General features: G+C 40.6%; 1 protein-coding gene across 5 annotated transcripts in view; it reads right to left on the reverse strand.

Moving 5' to 3' along the window:
* Positions 1–12,319, reverse strand: part of WDFY4 (WDFY family member 4) — a 130,675-nt gene that overhangs the window by 12,529 nt on the left and 105,827 nt on the right. For all 5 annotated transcript variants that reach the window (XM_021398004.1, XM_021398005.1, XM_021398006.1 and 2 more), the window contains 5 exons: positions 8,599–8,752; positions 7,463–7,554; positions 2,619–2,831; positions 1,944–2,091; positions 872–1,029 (listed from right to left, as the gene is read on the reverse strand). In XM_021398004.1, coding sequence (XP_021253679.1) covers positions 872–1,029; positions 1,944–2,091; positions 2,619–2,831; positions 7,463–7,554; positions 8,599–8,752 — 765 coding nt within the window. The remainder of the gene's footprint in view (positions 1–871; positions 1,030–1,943; positions 2,092–2,618; positions 2,832–7,462; positions 7,555–8,598; positions 8,753–12,319) is intronic.

Consider the following 12,319-nt stretch of genomic DNA (forward strand, 5'->3'; position numbering starts at 1 on the left):
AGTGTGTATGAAGCAAAAGTTTGGAACTGAATTCCTCCATGTGGAAAAAAAATGTACCCATTTACAGTTTGCTGCTTGCTGAATATTCATGGAGACCAAACTGCCACCACTAATATTGGAATTTATGAAAAATCTTTGTGATTTTGTATGGCACAGAAAGCAAAATCTTTTTTTTTTCATGTCCGGTGACTGGATATGTCTGTAAAAACATAACAATGTGGCATGCAGTGATACCCAAGCTGAGTAACACACTCTGCTGTTTTGGTATCCAAGCTAACATGCATGTCTTAGTGCATCGTAACGTCGTCCCAAACACACCCCAAATCAGTGTGTTTGTAGCAGAGAAAAGCTGAATCTGCCCAGTGCCCTAGCCAGCAGTGTGGTGACACAGACTCTTGATTTTTAACAGAAGAAGCCAAGAGTATTAACTTCCTAGAATAGGAGACATTATTACATTGAATGAATGCACTGGGCTAAGCTTGGGAGCCAGAGGGGAATTGACAGATGGTTCTATCTATATTCCAGCAGAAAGTTCTGCACAATGAAATTTCTAATCAGAGGCCAGGAGACCTTGTTTTGTCCTTACAACCTATGAAATGAGGTTTCTCCTTCACTGCAATAGACAGCACAATCACTTGAAGGAAAGCTCCATTTAGAGGGGAAACGTCACATTTTTCAGCAGTGGAATGATTTTGCGCTCCACTGGAATATCCAAATTGAGTTTTCTTGAAAAGCCTGACTGCAAAAGAAGTACTGCACAGCACCCTCCAGAACCAGCTCCTCAACAGCCTTTGAAAATGGTCCCCAAAGCAACCAAAGGCCACAACATAACATCCATTTCTTAAACACTTAATTTTTTTTCTTAATTTACCTTTTCAGACCCATAGTTGCCAAAGCAGCAGGTGAAGTCATCAAATCCCCAGCAGAATGTTTTGTTCCAAAGAGGGGGAATCAAAATTTTATTTTTTTCGACGGCCAGAATGCCCTTCTCAGTATGAACAATGTGTCCAACAGCTTCCTTCGGATAGTCTGACAAGACAGAGAACGTATTCCATTCTGTTGTTTTTAGAACACTAAGATTAGCTTACTGCCTTACATGGCTTTGTAGTGAGCTGGCAAGCCCCACAGCTGGGCTCAGTGAGCAGTGGCCAGGTCCACAGACAGAAACCCATTCTGCCACTGAGATTCCAGGCAAGAGTGGGAACTCTCCTTTCGCATAAATTCATGTAGAGAGGGAGACAGGCTCCAAAGGAGGGGATTTAACAGCACTGCCATTAAACTCCTTTTCACTGTCAGACTGCCTTATGCCATGAACTACAGGATGCAGGGCATGACACACCAACAGCCTCTGAATTACAGCTACAGGAGCCTGCTACCACCACAAGGCTGTGTGATGTAAACACCACTACCACAGGATTAAAAAGTACATACTGAAATTTTCCAGAATTCTTCATGTTAAGAATAACAGACTAAGAAGAAGATGTGGACGAAGATAGAGAGGCAGGGAAAGAACATATTTACTTTGCTGATGAATATAAAAAGAGAGAATGATAAGGGAAAACAGTGAGTATTAAGTTTTAATTTGATGTATTCAGAATGCTGAAGATAAAAAAGAAGTTTAGATGTCAAAAAAATCTGCTCTGAACTCTACAAAATACATTTCAAGATCTCTCTTGGATATCATAATTTTGGAAGGACCTGTGTGGAGCCAGGAGTTTACCTTGGTGTCCTTTCCAACTCAGGATATCCTGTGATTCTATCTGAGTACTTTCAATGCCCATTCACATGACACAAATAACTTGCAGAAGGGATCTTGGTACCAACTCATGTTAACTCACACAAGGCTGTGTGACTGTTTGTGTTCTCTTAAAAACCTCAGATTCACCCCGTTTAAGAATTCAGCTCTTATTAGCTCAGAAAACGGAGCACAGCCCCTGCTGCACCTTTTACTGTAACTGGTGAGAGCTTCAGGTTTTGCAGGCTGCTGATAAACGGAGGAAGAATTCCACTTGATTGAAAGGACAGTACTGCTTCTCTTCCTGATGAACTTTTACTCTGAACATTCCTGGGTGGATGTGGTTTAGTGAAGAGCTACAACAAAGGAATGAAATTGAAAAAATGCATCTCTATCAGCCAGGTTGTGAAGGAAACATCTATTTAAATCCTTAATCATAGACTCCAGAACTGTCATACACAAACCTCTCCATTAAATTTAGATAATCTTTTAGAAAAGGATCGTCACATGGTTGTAGCCTGACTACAACCCTTACAGAGATAGGAAGCTACTCCCAGTGATTTGGGAGAAGAGAGAAGACTGTAGATGAGAATTTAAGCTACCTTTATTCGACTGTTCTCAACCCCAGACTAGTGATTACTCATGTGACTGTACAGAAGGAGCAGAACCCAGATTTGGCACCACAGCTGTATAGTATATGCCAAGAACAGTGTATTTAGGGGGTGGAGTCACACAATCTGGAAAACTCTACAGCCCATATTTCAGCAGATTTAAATCCAAGACCATCTCTAATCTAAGTTTCTTGCTTTCAAGTTGAAATACTTCAAGATCAAAATAAATTGTGCTCTCTGCTTTTCTTCCTACTCTCCTGATAAAGTGATACCTGCTTTGGTATCTGTCCAAAGTTGCTGATAAAACCCAGGATGGTGCTCTTAATCAGAGGATCTTTGATGTTGTTGAGGCCCATCTTGTCTCCATAGAAGTAAGGGTGGTAGGTGTTTACTGCTTCCACAGCAGCTGAGCCATGTTGCTTGTGGCCAAAAATCAGGTCTATCCATCGATGGAGGTGTGCACTGACATAGTCACTTTCCAGGGCCTGAAATCAAAGAAGATGAATTAATTCAGTAGAGCACATTCATTGCAGATACATTATCACTCCCTGTTCCCTGCTAGAGACAAATTCTCTGCAGCACTCACTGCTGTCTGACATGACTGCCTGGGTTTCATCAATACACACATTCTCCAATCCCTACAAGGTTCAAGCAGAAAGCACTGCAACACCAGCATCCCTCATGCTGGAAAGGCTCAGGATCTGATTTTTTTTACCACGATATAAGAAATGGTTGTTTTTGCCTGACCAGATCTGCCATCCAAGCTACAGGCATGTGGATTAATAAAACCAGAGGAAATGATTACTACCAGAGAAGACCATAAGAGATAAGGCAGTACACATCCATCCCAACGTGGGCTCCCTAGAAAGCTCAGAGTAATCATAAAAGAAAATTGTGCTTTTAAGACTCAGACAAGTTCACATGCAATGGACACAAGTTCAAGTCAAACTTTTGCCCATCTCCAAATTAGTGAGCCTTACCTATGAAGCTTTACTGAATGCTATTGCCCCTGCCATCACTTGCAATCAGCAAGTCTTTGTGCATTCCCCAATGGTCTTGCCCAATGGTTCAAGCACCAGTGTTAAGCATTATTAAAACTACTTTCTTATCTCCAAATCATTTGACTATATAATACTCCCTGATGCTCAGTTAAAGGTCTCCCAAGCAGGCCATCCTACCCAAAGCACAGCAGAATTAAACACGCTAATGGGATCCAGAACAATGGCTCATTTCACAGAGCAGACAGTGAGCCCACTGCAGCTGGTTTAAATGACTATGTCCACAGCTAAACAGCTCACAGGGCAGGTCAGAGAACAAGTACAGCATACAATTTGTCCCTTGCAAATAACATGAAAACACTTACAAACCAACTCAGAATTCATCCTTATTAATAAAAGCAGTTAGTGCATGAATTACAAACTGTAAATTTTGCCTGGCTTCACTACCAGAGCAAAACAAAGCAACCAACAGAGATGCAACCATGCAGTCACTCAGTATTTCATTGAGCACTGTGACATGCCCAGCAAGGGAGGGAGAACTGTAGTCTAAAAAGAGAGTAAAAAATTACTTTATGCAGACCTAATCTGTAGATTCCTAACTTATTAGACATGAAACAAGGAGCTACTCACAGATTTATCTCAAGATCAATCTTTGCTCTCATATTCCTTAAAGAAATAGCCAGGTTTCACAACAGTGTTGACCTGGATCTTTCTAGTGCTTCAAACTCTGTAAAGCCTCCTGAAAAGGACAACACCACCAGTAACAAGTACATCTAGTCTTGCAGGTGATTTCAGAGGAGAGAGAGGCTTTAGCATTACGGAGTTCAAGACTTCTAACTCTTCACTTCAGGATTAGACAAAGCTTTCCCAAGCAGCCTAATCAACTACATTTCCATGGCAAGACTTCTTGCACCCTCCTGTGCAACATCTGGCGCTAGCTATGGTTGGAGAGAAAATACTGGACTGACTGTACTTGAGGTCTGATCAGGCCTGGCAGATCATTAAGAATATGAGTCTATAAGCATGATTTTCACTTGTTAAACTGCTCCTCTTTGAGATTTCAATTAATTCGTACAAGTCACGTGGCTTACTCATCTGTGCCAATGTTATCAAACAGTGCAGCTCGGTGCAAGCAGGTCTGCAAAACACAACAGCTGGTAGAGAGGACCCAGTACCCACATTACATGCACTGTGGGGGCTTTACTTCAAATTGGATCTAGTCTGCTCCCTCAGGCTGAATGCCACCAGTTGCAAAAGTATACCTTAGGTGCACAACTGGAGCACAGCTTTTGGTTTTATTTCATCCAAAACTAATCTAGTTAACATTCAGAGATCTCTTTACAATGAGAACAGAAGCATGCTATGCATGGATGACTGACAGATCATTACAAAACTGCACCCTTGCTCCAAACTACAAGGCTAAAGCAGATGGTCCCATTGTACCTAAGTGCCTTCAGAGTGGCCAGCATTACGCAAGAAATAAGGAGCAAAGCTCAGTATTTTACATCCAAACAAGCCAGAATGTAGAAGACTATGCCTCCCTATGCTTTTCTTTAAAAAAAACATCAGGAAAAATCGCAGCAGCTCTCAGGTATCTGTGGACTTCTGTTTTCAGTATTTCTTTGTTATGGAAGGACAGCATAATTCCCATATTTAGCTAACTGGAGGAAAGAGATTAAGCACCTTGTAGGGTTACAGAGTGAGCACAAGACAGAGCAGAGGAAAGAACAAGAGCCTCCAAACCTACATACATTCTTTGGAGTCACTGGGGAACACCAAGGAAGAGTTACGTACTTGATGGTGGTGCCCAAAGCCTACATACAGCGGGTAGCACTGAGCTGCTTCCCTACAACTGATGGAGCTGGGCACTCCTTAGGCTCAACTCTTCCTTTTGTAAATGACTGTACTTGAACCAAACACGCCCACCATACACACAATTACAACAAGAATCTCCTTCTTTACAGTAGATGAATTGTCATGTGGTGATAAGCATTGAGCAGAACTCACTGTCTTGCAGTGTGTCTACAGCTCCAAGCCTTTAGATCAGTCTCTAGGCACTTTCTGTGATGCCTAACTCAGTAATAGTTATTATTGTGTACATACAGGAGCCTTAAAAGCCAAAGACTGAAAGTTGAAATGATTTATTGAGAAATGTCCTTGTTACTACTGACATACTCTCATTTCATCAGACATTATCTACTCACTGTGTGCTTGTCAGCCCAGCAACACTGAGCTGTGATCTGAGTTATACATTTAACAGCTACAGAAATACACGGTAAACCAAAGATTAACATAGATTCTGTAAAGGTACTTACAAGTTACTGAATGCAAAGTAAGTTCAACATACTGGCTTAAGTTAGTTACGTGGCAACACATCACAGCATCTAGCTACTAAGCTCAGGGACACTAGAGACTTTCTAATAATAGTAAGCAGCTATTCACCCCACTGTGTAACTTGCAAGATCACAAATTCACCAGCTGATATGCATACACTGCACATTACCAGTAGCCTGTTCTCTTAAAACTGGTTTCATGGAAGAAAACTTTTCTCCAGGATGGATTCACAGCCTGTAAACCAGCTTATATATATATCTGTATATATATATATATATATTTTTTTTTTTAAACAAAAACATGGATAGAAAAGACTTTGCCAAACATGGAACTATAGCAAGATTTCTGACAGCACCCAGATGGCTGCAGGGACAAGGAACTGTGACAAGAGATGAGAACAAATAAATCAAGCAGGCACATAGAGGGAAAGGAGAGAAACCTTAGGTACAAGGAGTGGAACCAGAGAAATCCCACATATAAAGGCATGGAGAAGGAGGTTGTACGTAGTGCCAGGCAAATGAAGATAGTCACCTTCTAGTTCTTCAACATGAAATAAGGTATTGCTAGATATGAAAGGAATGAAATAAAGATTCAAGAGAATAATGAAATAAATATTCAAGAGAAATAATTTAGTAGTACGGATAGTGACAGAAAGCATGAACTCTGAATACAGTGCAGAAGTGCAAAGCAAGGGATGTGAAAATAATAGTAATAATGGCAGTTGCTGTTGATTGTGAAGTAAACAGCAGAGAAAAGAATATTTAGAAGACAAGAATGAGAGCCTGATTTTTGCTCAAAACAGGAATAAAAAGTTGAGGCAGCCATTAAGGATGACAGAGAGAGGATTAAGGAACCAGCATCTGGGGAGCTCAAGTAAGGAAAGGCTTATTTGAAGATATCAAAATAGAGAAGATGACTGCATCCACATTTGTGGGGTACAATCATGTACGAAGAGATTGTAGAATAAATAATGGGCTACTTGCTTTGTCACGCCAATGCTAACACGCAATTGCCACACACCTTGTACAAAGCGACCTTCATGCACTCACAAATGCACCTTGTTTTTTTTCCCAGAAGAAATCCGATGAAATATGGCAGTTACATCCAGAAGGGACAAGAAGTACAACCCATTCCATTATTAGCTCTAACAGAGACCTACACCACAATGTTCAGCTGCAAAATCTGTGTTCAATGCAAAAATCTTCATATAGAATTGCCTTTGCACTCATTACAACATAGAAATTCCGTCACCTGTCCTGCTAACTATGAACAGACACCACCAACTGCAGTAAGTTTCAGGGCGTTACAGCTAGTGGCATTCAGATTGTCAAGGCTGACTTCATTAAAGGCAGGAACATTAGGAACCTCAAATTAACCCTAAAATATTAGATTTTACTCCCTCCCACTCTCTGCCCCCAAAAAAGTAATTGCAGTGACATGACTCAGACAGAGGAAGGCAGTTTGAATAAAAACATAGCTGGTTAGCAATAACATGGAACTGCATGCATGTCAATGTCACATGCATACATTATGTTATGTTCACATGCTCTTATGAGCTGAGATCAGATCTAGGTCCATGGCTTGGATCTAATTTCATCCAGTCTGCAAAGCTAGTCTTGAGTGAATTATCAGGCAGACAAGTAAAGTCCAAAACACAATATGAACTCCACAAAGGCAGGATTTATTTAGGTCTAACACTTTAGTTTGTGACTCTGGCCTTCAGGATTTCATTTTCAGCGGAGACTCAGTTCAGCACTATGGCCCAAAACACCATATTCACTGACCTGTCTGTGCAGGAGAATGAATTTATGGGGATCTCCATCTGCCCAAGGAGGGAGCTGCACATCTCCCAGTACTGTTCCATCCTGCATGCAGCCTGCAGGAATTAAAGGAAGAATTAAAACCACGAAACACAGTCATTGCAAATAGGAACAGCTTTTCCAAAATGGTGAAGTCAAGGTAAATTTAGGTGACTTTCACAGAAGCAATTTCAGGTTCTACAGTATAGTGCCACAGAACACTGAAGAATCTGTTTCTCCTCGTATGTCTGATCTAGTAATAAAGCACATAGAAGATGTAATTAATAGAGTAAAAATATGCACGTCCTCAGCACAAACCATTTTAGCCCTGAATGCAAACTCAGACAAGACAGGCCTGTTGACACAACTTTCTTCTTATACATAATCCCATTGGACTAACTTCCTGCTAAAGCAGACTCTAGGAAAGATTTTGTTCTCAAGTCCTTTGCAATACGATTCCTTTCAGAAGGTAAAGCGTAAGTTCTCAAATCAGGAAAGGAGTTACACAACTGAATGATCTAAGTTAAGGCTTAGGTCTGGGACAGCAAGTTTCCTTACAGAGCAGCAGTGAACAGATTTGGGTTTCTGGATTTACCTATTGCAAAATCTTTCAATATATTTGCTATAAGTGAGATTCTGGTTCCTTTTTTAGGTCTCCTGTTTAATCCATTCAGGTCAATTTCTGGATCTTGTTATCAGCCAGGCTCTGCTACTTGGTCTCCTCTCAAAGATGAAACTGCCCGAATTCTTTACAATATTTTAACAGCCTTCTAACATCCATTTCCTACTCTGCCTTTTTTATTGCATATTTCACTCCACTGAGCTCTTAAGTACAATTTATAACTAGATCTCAACATCACCCTACAGGTCTAGAGACAGTGTACTTTCATTCAGAAGGGTCTGCGATACTGCCTGATACCAGGGATGACGTAGCTGGTTCATAAGGCCTGCAGTGCATCTTTCCAAGTGACACTGAGGTCACAGGTGGCAACATTAAGCATCAGAGACAGCAGATTTTAAAAAGACCATTCATCATTATCATTTAGCAACTAATCCATCTCCAAAAGTCAAATTAATACATGGTTCATAGCCATAGATTTGAGAACCCTTCTAGCACTTACCAAGTTCAAAGTGATTGGCATTGGTGAGGAACTCTGGCAAGTAGAAGAATTCAGGGATGAGCTCCCTGACATCACTCATATTGTCCCTTGATGCTGATTCCCACGTGCTCTTGACACTGTGAAACATCCTGTCTGCAACATCAAAGCTCCCACCCTGTAAAATGGAGACAGACAAAAAGACTGCATTGTGAATATTCTATTAAACAAGAAGCAGATGTAGAATCCCAGCCAATTCTGCGGCAATCACCACATTTGATTAGGTAGTATCTCAAGATCTGTCCCAGATCTGTGTACTACCTCAGTCCTGATTTGCAGATATGTAGCTTATGAGTACCATACAGCTTGGAGACTGTGTAGCTTGTGATAACCTGGAGGCAAGCAGAAACAATCAAGAACTGCTTGAAAATATTAGCATAACCAACATTAATGCTCCTCAATGCAACTCCTTTCATCACAAATTTATTTCTAAGCAGCAAACACAGCTTTGGTGTTTTCATCTGTGACCCAAAGAGTTATGCAAAATCTTAAGTTTAAACTTCTTGATAAGATCTGGGCAAACAGGAAAGGTCCAGTGGGCAGGGGACAGCAGGAAGGGAGGCACAGCATAAAGAGGGGAAGAGGGGAAGAATATCTGAACACAAGGCTGAATTGCTATATGAGGAAGGAGAAACAAACTGCCTCAAGTCTTAAGAGCTTTTGAATATGTTTAGTAACAGTCAAGCACTAAATAGCAGCACCCTTCTTAGCCTTAAACACCATTATGAACCAAGGCCTTTAAATAAAAATAAATCACTCACTGAATGAAGGGTGTATGCCTTATATTGGAACCGTATTTCCTACAGGATTTTCTAGTGGGATTTCAGATACAGAATGAATTTGTGAAAATCCCATGTGCACATCTATACAGGGATCCCCACACTGAACAAAGGATTTATTTTAACAAAGTTTTACAGTAGCAGAAATAGCCCAATAGACAAGCAGTTTCTGGAGGTCATCTCACTGAGTTGTTTAGAATGAGCAAGTCGATTGAGACTACCAACAAAAGTTAACGCATATTCCAGATGTAAAGACCCTGTTGCTGTTTCCCCTGAGGTGAATACTGACAGGACTTCGGTCCAGACTCAGCTCTAAATGATAGCATAGTTCTGCTTCACCTCCTTGTATTTCATGTCCTTCATTCTTATCCCACCAACAACTGTGAAGCCCTCCCACACCCACTGAAGGGACTGAGCAAAAAAGTGGCTGAAATCACATGAGTAAGCCTAGCTGGAGTTAATCCAATACACAAGGTCATCTTGCTCTTGATCATTATTAGAGAGGGACCCTCGGAGTCAAAATTCAAATTGAAATTAAAACAGAGTAGAAGAAGCACTATAAATAAATCAACAGCTAACAAGTATCTCATTGAAGCATATTAAAGGGCTTTGTATATTTAATCTGCACGCAGTGCACTGTGTCTGGTGGTGATTGATGCTTTTTCATCTTTTTTTGCAGCTTTTATGAGAGCTGATAGTAATCTCCTGAGAAACAATATGATTTGTAATAAAAAGATTACCTGTATTAAATAAAAATAATATATACATAGGAAACGCTGTTAGCGCGACAAATCTGGTTAAAGATATTACCACCACGAAAAAATGTGATTTTTTCCCTGGCTGTCTAATTCATTTTAGGGAAAAGTAATATCTTTAAAACTTAAGCCTGTATTATTTATAAAGGAAGCAATAACTGATTTTCCCATTTCCTATATTAATAAATTTATTTGCATATATTTATATCAGAATTAATGAGTTTTCTCTCTCTACGAATGCAAAAAGTGCACTGAAAGGAAAAAACGAATCAAGAATAGCTTTATACCTTTAGATTGCAAGTCAACAAACTCTTACAGCTCTTCTATAGTTAGATACACTAAGTCTGTTTTCTTTCCAGTTAGTAGAGGCCTTAAACTATGGATAAAGAATACTGGTAAAAACATGCTTTTCAAAACTATAGCACGGTATATAAACATCAGCTGGTCAAAGTGATCTCTAGAGTGAAGTTAGAACTCCACACGTTCATAAAACTAAGCAACACTGAGTCTTGGTGGTGCTTTACAGCCAAAGATATCAAAGTATTTCTAAGAAATGCTCACATAGGTGCAAAGACTTACCACACCCTCCGGGATGACATTACCTGCAAGACAGTGCTTAAATGACGGCTCAACAACACAATGAAGAATAAGAAACCTGTTTTCTGTAAGTAAATCAGAGAGGCAAACACCAGAAGGAAGATCAGCCTGCTAGCTGAAATGCAGCAGTGGGATAAGAACAAAAGGGAATCAGAAACATTTCGAGGTTTGCAACCTCAATTTTTCACAAGTAGTACACCCAAGTTCCTGCCTTCCCCGTCATGTGAATTCAGAAAGGCACTTTGGGATTACAAGCAAAGCTTTTCCGATTTTTAGGATGTTGAAAAGATTTCCCAGCTCCTGACTCAGCATCCTTCCATGGTCTTAACTTTGGGAGTACTTTTCCAATCTGCTCTTGACTGAGTATAAAGGTTTCAGATCCGCTGTTTGCCTGACTGCATCTCACACTTAATAATTCCTATGCCACAGTAGGACTCGTCACCTACAGGAAACATGCTCAGCTTAACATGTAGAAACAAAAGAGCAAAGGATTGAGAATGGGAGTTTAGTGAATCCACATACAGACAAAATTTTAAATGCTTCAGATCTTAGCAGTCTTTGACTATTACCATCCACACAGAAATGCCAATTACCTGCTAATTACACAAGTACATCCACAAAGCAGGCTAATAACTTGTTCTGCATAAAAACTGTGCCAGTGAGACATGGAAAACTTTATCATTTACAAGAAGAAAAAGCTGCTCCACAGTAATACATGACTGCAGCTAACATATGGCTCACAGAGCGCAATGGTAACCATTGCCTCAGGTGGTTCACTAACCCATCATCTACTGCTGGTAACAGCTGATATCATAGGGCTCATTACTTAATTAGCATACTGCTTTATTTGTATTAGCTCATTCTGAAAAAGCAGAGAACAGCAGCACAGCAAAGCTCTTGGAGAGCTGCAGGAGATATCACCAGCCCTTGCTGTATGAGCAGCCTGTAGCAAATTCTAGCCCAGCTGCTTCTTTCACGTTGCCCCATAAACAGAGGTAAATTTCAACAAGAGATCTCTTAAATTACATGTCTGATGACCTGTCCTCCCGGTAGACTCTGCCATAACAAAGCACATTACAAAAATGAGGGCCACAGCTGTCTGCTACAGCCCAAGTTGCCCTGCTTGTGCATCACCAACAGTGTGAGGAGAGCAGCCAGGAAATCTGGTGCCCCCATGTGCTGACTGTCTGGGAAAGGTAAATGCACAGCTCGGTTTCCATGAAGTTTAATTCCATGCAAAGTGCTTTAAGCACCAAAACAATGGTGCCAGGTTCAGAACAAGTAAAATCAAAATATTCCTTCTGGCACACTGGATCCATCTCACTCTACTTCTCCTTCAGAGACACCAATCTCATGACTCCCCTCATACCCCGGTCAGAGCCTTCATTCCGCCAGCTCCAAGTGCTTGCCAATAGCCACATTACTGTATGAGCACTTGAGACTTTGATGGCAGGTACTCTAAGTGCATCAGCCCTAAAGTCAGAAGGTAATGCTGAGAGTCATAGTAAAGCACTGACTTGGTGGCTACATGTCTCAGCACTCACAAAATACACC

The sequence above is a fragment of the Numida meleagris genome, chromosome 5, assembly GCF_002078875.1.
Source record: "Numida meleagris isolate 19003 breed g44 Domestic line chromosome 5, NumMel1.0, whole genome shotgun sequence".
In the NCBI taxonomy this organism is placed as follows: domain Eukaryota; kingdom Metazoa; phylum Chordata; class Aves; order Galliformes; family Numididae; genus Numida; species Numida meleagris.